Genomic DNA, 13136 nt, shown 5'->3' on the forward strand with positions numbered 1-13136 from the left:
CAGGAGCTTATGAAAAACTGCTTGAATCAGAGATACTAAAGCTTGAGGTTCTACCAGACACATATATATTCTGAATGCTATTTGCCTTCTCTCTCACCTCACACTTCCTCACCAAAGCTGTATACAGATGAAGCAAATTCAGACCATGTGCATAATGAAGCCTTCATGAAAAAGGCACCGTTCCTAATTCCCCTTTGCTTACCTTACCAAGCACTATGCAGAACCTAATATAAGATCTTTTTCAACCCATGACAAGATGAGTGAGTCTCCATATTTAACAAATAAGTACCAGAAATACCTCAATACACAGCAAAACCTGAGGAAACATCATCTACATTCACCAGAACCCTATTTTTAATTAGTAGGGTATGTCATTGATCACAACAACAGGGCCATTTTATCACTGTCACTGGATATTGTTATTGACATTGTAGCCCAATCAATTGTTTTCTCTCCCTCTTCTTAGCAATCCAAATGCCTTGCCCAAGCAACACAAATCACTGTATTTAGACACTAGATACAAACCAGGAAAGCAATGGAACAATAGCTTAAACATGAACAACCTTAGAAACACATTTACTAAGTTTATTCTACTGCACAAGCAGTCACATGTGCCCATTGTAAAAGACAGCATCATCTACAATAGCAATTTGAAGTTCGCAAACATTTTTTTGCCTAATGATCAGAACGCTTCATATCAGAGTAGCTACCAGAATCCTAAGCAATTTCAAATCAAAAACCTGAAAAATTAATTACTAAAATCACTTAAGGTTCCTGTGTCATGAAAATGAATGTCTGCAAAGTATTACAAACTACTTCTCAGGTATGACACCAATGAAAGCGTCATTGTACATAAAAAATATTTTACAATTGCTCTTGTGAGCAGCTCTTTATGCATGCAATATAGTTACCTGCATGCTTAAATCTAACATTGCTCTGAAAAGCAAAAGCCACAGAAACTAAAATAACAATGACACCACACATGGCATAAAAGCTCTGAAAACATTAACATATGGCAAGGCTATTTTTCAAAAGTTCGATATATCAAACTACTTTGACCTTTGTCCCAGGCAAAAATGTCAGAATCTACACCTAGCCTAAATCATGTGCCAGTCCCAACAAGCAATATTAACCTATGAATACAGTCTTCAGCAAACAAAGCAACACATAATCCAGGAATGTTAATATATGCGAACAATGGGCATAGAGCATACAACTGAGGTTTTCAAAACGAATTCACTGCTAACATTTTTCTAAAAACTAGAGGTACTAGTAACTTGAGAGAGTCTTGAAAACATACCCTCAACCCCTGTTACACAAATACAACATCCAAATTACAAAGGTGCCACACAAACAATTCTATTGGAAGAATCAGAATTAAGAGATTCAAATTCAGCCTAAAAAATACTTAGGGACATAGTTCCAAACAACAACAGTGGGTTTTTTGACAGAGATTCAATTCAGGAGAGAGTAATAACAAAGGACAGTATGTCCTGCAACACAGTGACATCAATTTTTTTATTACTTCTGTTACTGAAAAGAGAAGAAGTTCTGATTTTCAAGAGACACTTTGAATTTCAGGTAAAATCAGTAAAACACAGGGGGGCAACAGTTCTCCTGTAGAAAGGACAAAAGCACATACATGACCAATTTACCTGGTAAGAACAGTGTAACAGTACAGACAATTCTCCTAACTACAATTCTACAGAGATTTCTTTGCACCACATTTGATCCTTTCCTCCTTATACTAAAAACAAAAGATAGTGTATTTGAATGAATATGTAAATATTCATAGCATAACCTACACCTATTTTAATGCATTCTAACTTCCAATACACTTCAACATCTATCTATTAGTAGCTGTAATGTAAAAAACTTACCAGAATACCACTTCTGGCTGTTCAAAGTTTTACAAGACTTCCAGCAACTACTGGCTGAACCTGGTAACTTTCGTAGGTTTTGGTATCACAGTAACAACCAATATACCTCACTTTGAGCAGTTACCTCCAGCAAAGAAAATTTCTGCCCTACAGAGAAGCAGGCTAGACTAATCTGTAACGGTGCATCCACCTAGCTGACAGTTCTGCACACACATGTCAGAGGAAAAAAAACAAAAGACACAATGCTTTGTTTAAACCAGAGTTCCTAGGAACCAGGATGTTACTTGCTATATGAGCAAGTGCCAGTACGCATGCAGACAATTAACAAGCAGGACCCATTCCTGCACAATCCCACAGTTAAGCTTAACTTTAAGAAATTTCTGTGAGTATACAGCACGTGATCATACTAATAGCATTATTATTTTTACAAAAAAAACAACCAACCACAAAAAAAAAAGCCAAAACAAAACCCCAAACATTTACAGCTTATGTTTCCAGACTAAACAATTTATTGCTGTGGTCAAGCAACAGATGTTCAAAGAAGTTACTGTCACTTTGCAACAACAGTTCTAAAACAGATGTTCAGAAGTAAATTTAGTTCCATCTTCAGAATGCTTTACCACAGAAACTATATTAAAATTCCAGTTAATGTTAATATTGTCAATCCATCAGATTCATCTGTCATTTTCAAACTCTTTTCAGAATGAAATATGCAGAGCTGTTCAATTAACAGGTGTGGGGGAGAAAAACAGATTAAAATGAAATCTGCAAAACTATGCCCGAATATTGCATGAACTTTTGTTCTAAACATACAGTAGTACCCAGGGAAAGGGATTCACAAGAACTACACCACTTCAGGAAAAACTGCAAGAAATTGGAAGTATAACTGCATACTACCCGTGCAACAGCTAAACTCTGCTGATACATATAAATGTTTGGTTTCTGAAACATTATGGACAGTTTGCAAGACTTTACAGACCCACAGTTACAATGAAGTTATGAGCTTTCTGTAAACAGCATTCTACAAGAAATGTTAGGTCCTATTAGTTTTATTCTTAGACATTACACTTAAAAATCTAAGAAAACCAGCATATAGTTTGCCAGTGGAATATGAAGAATAACATCTGAACTATGAACATCCCACTGTAGTTCAGAACTAGAACATGTGCGAACTGAAAGCAGGCACTAGGTAACAAACTATTTGAATGAAGCTCCCTTCAGACAATGTCAGAAATTAAACAGATCACTGTACATGCATCTAATATTATCCACTGACATTTGTATGCGTCTCAGTTTTGGTGGGTCAGTGTGAAACCTAGCCAAACACCTTGAGAAACTGTAACCAGAAGGACTGCTGGGAACAGCTTTCGTTTAAATTAAAAGCAGCAGAACAGTAATACTATATTAAATCATCTTACTTTCTATGTAAGATGAAAATTTGTTTAACATCTGTATCAGGTAAGCATGTAAATTTTCATTAAACTGAGTTCTGAAGACTTAAATTCCATTTTTCCTGGAATAGATTCCCCCCCCACCACCATATACTTTATATGAAATAAGCAATGATCCATCAGTTGTCAAGCAACAAGTATCCTGCATTTACCTGGACAAAGGACACATTATCCTATTATTTTGTTCTTTTCCCCTTCTTACGCAATTTTCTTCTTTGCTAATGACTTACGAGAATTCAAAAATAACATTACAGCCAGTTGCTTTAATAGAGAGTTGCTCTATCAGTAAGCAAACCACAGAGACAAGGATCAGCAGCTGATCTGTTCCACAACTTGTCATACTGCAATCACCTATCTATCTAGTGTGGTCATTCGTAAGTACACTACTGTGACCCATACTATGAATAACCATGCAAGAGGATTCCTTCCAGTGAGTGAGTGTACTTCGTGACATCACCTTTCTGAATACCTGGAGTGCAACTGAACGTATGGAATATTAGACACAACTAGTAAAACCTGATTTTTTGATACTAGCTAAGGAGTCTCAACACCTCACACCTCAGCCCTACTATGCCAAATACAAGCATATGCTGGCAACAGCAAGTGCAGGACAGCAGAACAAACCAATTATCTTGATTATGCATAAATAAAGGCTGACCACCATGTAACTTCTAATCAGCTTTATAATTCCACCAGCTTCCTTCCACCAGTTTATAATTCTACCAGTTTTTCCTTCCATCAACTTCACATGACAACATAAGCACAGCACAGCTAACTTACTTCCTGTGTTTAGCAGCAGATTACTCTGGAGCTGATGATGACAAATACAAGTCTAACATGAAAACAAGTGTGTCAAGTCTCACTGCACATTTAAAGTGATCCTGGATGTTCTCTGGTCCTCCTTTCCCTTCACAATGTAAACAAAAAGCAGCAGCTATTTTTCCTCTAGATAACAGATCCTTCATGCTGATGGACAAAGTACTAAAACAAGTGCTGAAAAAATCACCCCAAGCTTTCTACAGCTACTCAAGCTGAATACACTCAACAGGGTGGGTTTTTTTTACTGATTTGAAGATAAACAACCTTTTGCTTCAAGACAGACTTCCCTAGATTTTAGAGGTAGCACAAACTCGGTTCTCTAGCCCTCTGAGGTAGCGGAAGGCAGAAGATATAAAACCTGAATTTCTATTGCAAAAAGTAATAAATTGCTCTGAAACATAAAAAATAAAATCAGAACAGATGCATATGCTCATTAAACCATGGATAACATTTAATATGTACTTTAAAATTTTTTAACAGGCCTTAATGTATACAAAGTGAATATATAAAATGTATTAATCTTGCCATGTTTATACATGAAGTACATGCAGGGACATTTCATAGAATCATAGAATAGTTAGGGTTGGAAAGGACCTCAAGGTCATCTAGTTCCAACCCCCCTCATGGTTCTTAAATGGCTGTAATTTTATGCAGAAATGTACAATCTCAGGTATGTATCATCTAAGTTTCTTTAGGTATGCAGGAAAAACATATTCCAGCTTTTAAATAATGTGCTATAAGTCTGTCAAAATAATCTCAAAAGCACAAAGCACAGTAAGAAAAAACACCGAATGAGAAAGTCTTTGTCCTCACTGCAAAACAAACTACAGCTACACTGGCAACGACTCTTACAGACTGCTTAGCTTGAGCAAAAGAAGTCATCTTACAAATTAGCTTTGAGGCCCCTAAAGGTTACAACCAATGAATTGTATTAACTGATGCTGCACAGTAGAAAGGCAATCAACTCGAGTTAAAAACCACTAACACACTGAAGTTAAGGATCTGTGTATAACACTTTCAAAAGACTGTAAATTCTTTACTGAAGAAATAAAACACAGCAAGTCAAACACTCTTGAGGGTACAGAAAACACAGTACTGAGTGAAATCTGAGATACCAACTCTATAATATTTTAATGTGATTATTTCTAGACATCTTTGGAAGTATGAACTGAATCTGCATGTATATATACATGTGATAACTTTCTGCATATCAGTGCCTTCACTTCAACACTCATTTTAAGTATCTGCAACATCAGGACCTTGGCTGCAATTTCCACAGGAATGCAACGCTTCTTCAAAGTCTGTGCTGAAGATAAAGATTAGAAAAGCAGGATGAATCATTCATAAAGACACAAGGAGTTATAGTTCAATCACAAGCTTAGAGTTGTAAGACTTAAGAGTTGTAGTTCGACTACCTACACTGCTACATTTCCTCTCTGACCTTACACAAGACACCAGTGGTAGAATCTACAGAAGCACTCCCATACCCTGGTTACAGGTCCATAGTAAACCTTCCAAAGTACCCAACAGGTGCTCTCACAAATCCAGGGCACGGTATTTTTGAAGGAGAATGACCAACCTATTCAACTTGCCTTAATAAAATATAAAGTACTACAGTGTTAGTGTATGTAATTCTCATTCTCAAAGCTCAGAAGAGTTTATTTCATTAAGTGTTCAAAATAAAGAAACATAATAAACATGCCTGTCAACTTTTAAATGTTTTATAAACATACAAACAGTTGAACATAAGTAATGGAAATACCAGGTAATCGTTTGTGTGAAGGATCAACAAGTTAAATATCCCTGGCAGTGCTCAAGGTCAGGCTGGACGGACTCTTGGTTTAGTGTGTGGTGTCCCTGCCCATGGCAGGAGGGTTGGAACTATATCTTCTTAAGGTCCTTTCCAACCCTGACTATTCTATGATTCTATGTATCATCAGCACTTGAGAAACACATAGATTATATAAAATCATAATTCTGAAGATGTAATCTGAACTAGAAAGAATTTAATCCACAAGCCTGGAGTTATGTTGGTCAAACAAGACAGAGGGGAAGAAGCAGATCCATAATGAATCGGTAGTTTCCTGCTAGATCTTACAGTTTGCCAAATCTGCTTAAAAAGCCAGGTGTTAAGCATAATAAACATACATAAGCATTAATAACCATAATTGCTGCCTGCAAACATACCTTCAATAAACCTGTGTATCTACCTGATTCATGAACTTAACCCATTGCATCTACAGCATTTTTCCAATCACCAAAACACTCCTAGGTAACCTTCAACAGAACCACCTTTTATGGTTTGCATTAAGTTTTTGCCTACATAATTCGCCTCTTTCCCTTATTCTTCCAAAGCAGAATACCTACTGAGAGGCTTACAGATTCCAGCAAGAGCTTCCCCTGCTTTAGGTCTCTGAGGAACAGATGATGACAATGATGCCCTACCTCAAAACAGAGGACAAACATGTTACAAATTTTTAGCCATTCAAGTATTTACAGGATGAGGAAAACTACTATGGCAGACTGTCCTACAAGCTTGTTAGTGTTCACTAAGAAGTATTTTTATCCAATTTAAAAATAAATACAATGTACTTAAAGCCAAACCTATTTTGCACAGCTTTGAACTACCTTTTCTGCTAGTTATTCTATTTAGGAGAACTAAATACATTTTACTGGTGAAAGAGATTTACCACCGTATTTGAATTAGAACAACAGCACCAACTACTCTTTTTAGAAAGTCCATTTACTTGAGATCCTACAACTGCTCCTTCCAGTCCTTGTGTCCACAGTGTTCTACAAAAAACAAGAGAAGGAGAAAAAAAACTCAAACAACTAACTACAATCATACCCTCCACTGTAAGAGTGCTGTCCAATGGACATAGCCAAAATGTGGAGCTAAGTTTTTCCCTACTCACATACCTAGAAATTATTCCGAATAATGGAAAGCAAACAGTCAATCTTTGCCTCAAAACTTCATCTGATAGCAGACCTTTAAACAAGCTTCTTCAAATTGCTTAGCCCCCAAGACGGTGTATTTCAAGAAATTTGAAGTAATTTTTTTACATTCTAGTACATCTTCCCTTTACTAACGACGCCCAAATAGCCCAACCAACGCGGTTATCCCGCTCGTAAGTGAACTACTGCCAAAGAACCCGAGTAGCGCAGCACCGTCTGCGGCGCCCCAGGGAACCGGGAAAACGAAGGCCGCACCGAAGGGAGCTGGTCCGGCGCCGGGAGCGGCGGGGCGGAGGACGCCTTGCGCATCCTCCCGCGGGGCCCTGCGGCACCGCCCGCCGCCACAGCCCGACCCCACCGCCGAGCGAAGGGAAGCGCGGGACGCCCTCCCCTGCGGGGGCCGAAGGGGGAGTCCATGCCCACGGAGGCCTGGAAGAGGTTACCGGCACCCCCGGCCTTACAGGGGAGCCGTTACCCCTTTCCACCCTCCCCACGGACCGGGCAGGCGGTCCTGGAGCCCCACAGGGCCACGGGGCTGTGAGAGGCACACACCGCCCCGCCCGCCCTTAGAGATGCGGGGAGGAGGGAAGAGGGAAAAGCAGCCGCTCCGCACCACCCCTACCCATACCTGTTGTGCCTCTGCGCCGTGGCGGCGCTTGTGTAATAGGCCGCTCGCCGCTGGGCGCTGCGCGGAACCGGGTGCAGAGGGATCTGGTCCGCCATCTTGGGGGCGCCCCCCCCTTCGCCGCGCGCCAGTCCGCTTCCCCTCCTCCCCCGCCCCGCCGATCGCGAGGTGCGGACAGCACCCCTGACGTCACGGCCACCTCCAGCTGAGGAGGAAGGAAACGCCAGCGGGGCGGGGCCTCGGCATAAACAAGGGGGCGGAGTCACTGCTAGGGGGCGTGGCCACGGGGGTGTCGGAGGGAGGGTAAGAGGCTGTGCCTGGGGGAGCGGTTGAGTGGTGGTCGCTAGTCGGGATCGGTTCAGTTGGGATCGGCCTGGGGTGCCGGGATGCGTCCGGGTGGTCTACCCCGAGCCTTCGCTGAGGTTGGTGAAGTTTAATTTTTCAGCTCGTGGAGTACCACCCGTGTGAGCCATGGAGAGGCTGTGCGGGTGGGATCTGCAGGCCTGGCAGCATGGGGAACACGGATATTTCACAGGAACACCAGAGTTCAGGGGTTGAATGGGAACTGCATGAGACAAACCCCAAAGTGGTTTTCCTCAGTTAGCCTGCTACTTTTTAAGTTTCTAAGAAGGGTCCCCTTCCATCTCCTGGGTGGCAATGACTAGCTGTCACCCATGCTGGATGTCAGTGGATACTCGTGTGATCAGCAAGAACAAATTAAAGCTCTGTGAATTGATAATGATTGTTCCCTGCCATTAAAAAGAGACAGTTTGTGTGGGCCAGAGGTATTGCCACGTGGAAATAGGCATTCTGTAAGCTGGGTAATGAACCCGTCTGTGGGACTTCACAGGGGAAAGATCAATACGCAAGTCACCGCGGAACAAAAACTGGTTCGGAAGATAGATGTGTTCATAGACCTACTGTAGGATGTTATCCCTCGATATTCCTCTGAAATCAGATGTTGTGGGGAACAAAAGGCCTTACACCATCACAAATATGGAAGACTCCACAAAAGGAGAGAAAAGGAAAATGTATTTTTTTCTCAATAGATATTCAAGGTAGAAGATGTATCCAATAAAAAAATAAAAAAGGATCTACAAGGAAAAATTTTCATTCAAAAAAATTTCCACTGAAGGACAGCAGCAAAATATGTCCGTAGAGCAGAACACAAAATTCAATGAAAGATAGGTGGCAAAAACTTTTCTTGATGATTTTTGCTTCTCTTCAATATTATAAATTGCTGGGGTCATCTTTCCAACAGAAGATTTCACATTTCTTAACAATAGTATGGTAGGAAGCCATGTTTCACTGCCTAGTTGTACACTAGTCATTTTGCAAAATGCCTTAAACTTCCTAATTTCAAAATATAATGGTCAGCACTGAGGCATCATAATACACAGTGTGTGCTGAAGGATGCTCCTGTCTGCTGGAGTGAAGGTTATGAGGTACCGGCAATGCTTAAGATAGCTTGCCAAGCTCAAATTTCCAAGCATTATTTTGACTTTAAGCTCATTATGTGGTTACTGAACTCACTAACAGAGAACACTTGAACCTGGAGAGCAGGAGCAAGTTAACTAGGAGCCCCAAGGCTCATATGGGAATAAAAGGGGAAAATCTCTCTGCTGGGCATGTGACAAAACTTTGCTAGGTACTTGAAGGGTTGCACTCCAAAACGACAGAAAGGAGGAAGAGATTTAGCTTTGAAACTGTGATAAGCATAAAGTTGAGGGTAGTACACTGATAGAATCACAGGATTGTAATTTAGGTTGGCAGGGATGTCCAGATGTCATCTAGACCAAGCCCCTGCTCCAAGACACCAGGTTTGATACCAGGTTGTTCAGTGATATGTGCAATGGAGTATTGAACACTTCCAAGGATAGCACAGTGTTTCCGTGACTTCTCTGGGCTACCTGTAGCAGTGTTGTGATACAGAAGTTGCTAATAAGTAATCAGAATTTCCCATGTTTTGACTTGTTTCTGTTGCTTCTCATCTGGTAAACATGCGCCTCTGAGAAAAGTGTAGCTCCATCTTCTCTGTACTGCCCCATTACATAGTTGTATTCAGCCACAAAGTTTCCTCTTGGCCTCTTTTACTCCAAGCCGATGATGCTGAGCACTCAGCCTCTCCTTATACATCATGCTCTTCAAGCCCTCTGACCATCTTGGTCACCTTTTCATAGACTCATTACAGAATGACAGTATCCTTTCGTAATGAGAAGACCAAACAGGACATGGTAGTCCAGATAATGGTCATACAACTGCCAAAAAGAGGGGAAGAATCACTTTCTTTCTTGTACTGCTGGCTGCAAGTTTACTAGGACTGCCCGGGGTATGGGTAGCAGACTGCTGCAAGTCTCACGTGCAGCATATTAAGTTACGGTGTGGTACTGCCTGCCTTCTGCCTGCTTTCTGCCTGCTCTGCAGTGATGGTTGTACTTTATGTGTTTTAATAATCAAATGCAACCCTGAAAAGTTTCAGCATAGAATCATAGAAGAGTTAGGATTGGAAAGGGCCTTAAGACCATCTAGTTCCAATCCCCCTGCCATTGGCAGGGACACCTTACGCTAAATCGTATCATACAAGGCCTCGTCCAACCTGGTCTTGAACACTGCCAGGGATGGAACATTCACAACCTCCCTGGGCAACCCATTCCAGTGCCTCACCACCCTAAAAGGAAAGAATTTCCTCCTTATATCCAATCTAAACTTCCCCTGTTTAAGTTTTAACCCATTACCCCTTGTCCTATCACTACAGGCCCTAATGAAGAGTCCCTCCCCAGCATCCCTATAGGCCCCCTTCAGATACTGGAAGGCTGCTATGAGGTCTCCACGCAGCCTTCTCTTCTCCAGGTTGAACAGCCCCAACTTCCTCAGCCTGTCTTCATACAGGAGGTGCTCCAGTGCCCTGATCATCCTCGTGGCCCTTCTCTGGACTTGTTCCAACAGTTCCATGTCCTTTTTATGTTGAGGACATCAGAACTGAACACAGTACTCCAAGTGGGGTCTCACGAGAGCAGAGTAGAGGGGCAGAATCACCTCCCTTGAGATGGTCACGCTCCTTTTGATGCAGCCCAGGATATGGTTGACTTTCTGGGGTGCAAGCACACACTGAAGCCAGCTCATGTTCATTTTCTCATCAACCAACACCCCCAAGTCCTTCTCCACAGGGCTGCTCTGAATCTCTTCTCTGCCCAACCTGTAGCTGTGCCTGGGATTTCTCCGACCCAGGTGTAGGACCATGCACTTGGCATGGTTAAACTTCATAAGGTTGGCATCAGCCCACCTCACAAGTGTGTCAAGGTCCCTCTGGATGGCATTCCTTCCCTTCAGTGTATCAACTGAACCACGCAGCTTGGTGTCATCAGCAAACTTGCTGAGGGTGCACTCAGTCCCACTGTCCTTGTCAGCGACAAAGATGTTGAACAAGACCGGTCTCAACACCGATCCCTGAAGGACACCACTTGTTACTGGTCTCCAGCCGGACATTGAGCCACTGACCACAACTCTTTGTGTGTGGCCATCCAGCCAGTTCTTTATCCACCGAGTGGTCCATCCATCAAATTGATGTCTCTCTAATTTAGAGACAAGGATGTCGTGTGGGACAGCGTCGAACGCTTTACACAAGTCCAGGTAGATGACATCAACTGCTCTACCCCTGTCCATCAGTTCTGTAGCCCCATCATAGAAGGCCACCAAATTGGTCAGGCAGGATTTCCCCTTAGTGAAGCCATGCTGGCTGTCACCAAGCACCTTGTTGATTTTCATGTGCCTTAGCATGCCTTCCAGGAGAATCTGCTCCAAGATTTTGCCAGGCACAGAGGTGAGACTGACTGGTCTGTAATTCCCTGGGTCATCCATTTTCCCCTTCTTGAAAATGGGGGTTATATTTCCCTTTTTTCAGTTGTTGGGAACTTCATGATGATAATTCCTAACAATTATGCCAGTCCTAGGTGCTTTCATGGTTCTTGTTACTACAATTCTGCACATCTAACAATGTTATACTTTCAATATTAACAGCTATATATTCAGAATCCTTATGTGGCTAATGAAGTTACTGCAGTTCACTGAGGCCAAGACAATTAAAGTGATTTCTTCGAGACTTCTATTTGATTCAAGCCTGTAGCAGAACAGTTTTTGAACAGAACAGAAATCACATACTTCACAAGTAAGTAGTCTAACTTGCTTCTGCAGAAATTTTGTTCTGATTGTTCGGTTATATGTCTATTTACCGCATTATTTGGACTGTATCTCCAGTGTTGGTCATTTATGTGCACATATTTGTAAATTCCATATGTATGGAAAAATACATGATCTAAAATATGTAATAAAAGCTTTATTATTGGCAGACTTGTAAATGCTCCAGCATAGGACAGTGATTAGGAACCATAAATGCCTTTAGAGTCTTGATTTCTTACTGAGTCTCATGTATTCTGTAAATCGTTATTTTATTTATGACTACTTTAAGGGTTTAAAAGATAAGTACTTCACTATTACCTGTGTGCAGAGAGGCTTTGAACCAGAAAGCCTTCTAAGAAGAAGGAAATGACATGGTTTTAGTAAATCAGTTGCCAAGAAAATGACAAAATGGAATATTTATAGTTTTAAATCCATGCAGTTTTGCTTACTTCCAACATACATTTTCTTGCAGTTAAGACAGTTGCTGGAAATATATCACAATCTCAGATTCTTGATCACTCCAATTGCCTTTTTATATCAGCATTTTTAATAACATGTTAAAAGTTTTTTAGGGCAGAGACTTTTTTGTGAAATCTGTCATTCAGTTCTGCCTTTAGGTTATCATCTAATCCTGTTATACAATTTGTAAAGAAAATTCTTAAAAATTATATGAAAGCGTTTTTAATGTGAAAGCAGATATGCATGCATTTTAAAAATCATATTTCCTGAAAATCCTGAAAGGTCACAGAATAAACTTGCTTTTGATCCAGATTTTGCTAGTCAAGAATTTTGGGCAGGTGTTATATTGCTGTATGAAAGACCTTTTCATTTCTGGAAAGAAATATTTTTGCATTCAATATTAAGTACTGGCTAAATAACATTTGTCACTTAAATATCATGATGACATAAATTTATGATAATAAGGAGAATTAACACATTCTGTAATAAACCTTCAATAAACCTTCTGTATCATCCTTTCCTTCTTTCTTGTTTGCATCTTTTTGCATTTGTAACAAGCAGCAGGGATCCAGAACCTATGATTTATGGATATTGTGAACTCTTGGTTTAACTAGGAATGAGCTGGCATGGAAACTGTTTTGCATTTGTTGCATGTATCTGCTACAGGTGCAGAACCTATCTGTAACTAGTTCTGCCTGATGCCCCCAGAGGGCATTTTATAATAATTTATACTTTCACTACCATTCTACTTCTGCTGTAAATATTCAAGGT

The 13136-nt window shown here is 40.9% G+C and overlaps 1 protein-coding gene across 6 annotated transcripts in view; it reads right to left on the reverse strand.

Moving 5' to 3' along the window:
- ATP9B (ATPase phospholipid transporting 9B (putative)) overlaps window positions 1-7951 on the reverse strand; it is a 170136-nt gene extending 162185 nt beyond the window's left edge. For 2 of the 6 annotated variants that reach the window (XM_057424399.1, XM_057424401.1), the window contains exon 1: window positions 7734-7951. In XM_057424399.1, coding sequence (XP_057280382.1) covers window positions 7734-7828 — 95 coding nt within the window. In that variant the 5' untranslated portion in view covers window positions 7829-7951. Of the gene's footprint in view, window positions 1-5637; window positions 5743-7733 lie in introns of all 6 variants that reach the window. The other 4 variants (XM_057424397.1, XM_057424396.1, XM_057424400.1 and 1 more) reach the window with 3 other exon arrangements.
- Between the last annotated feature and the right edge of the window lie 5185 nt (window positions 7952-13136).

This window comes from Pezoporus wallicus, unplaced genomic scaffold (assembly GCF_028554395.1).
Source record: "Pezoporus wallicus isolate ANWC-B61680 ecotype Strahan unplaced genomic scaffold, APGP_CSIRO_Pwel_v1 contig_5485, whole genome shotgun sequence".
Lineage (NCBI taxonomy): Eukaryota > Metazoa > Chordata > Aves > Psittaciformes > Psittacidae > Pezoporus > Pezoporus wallicus.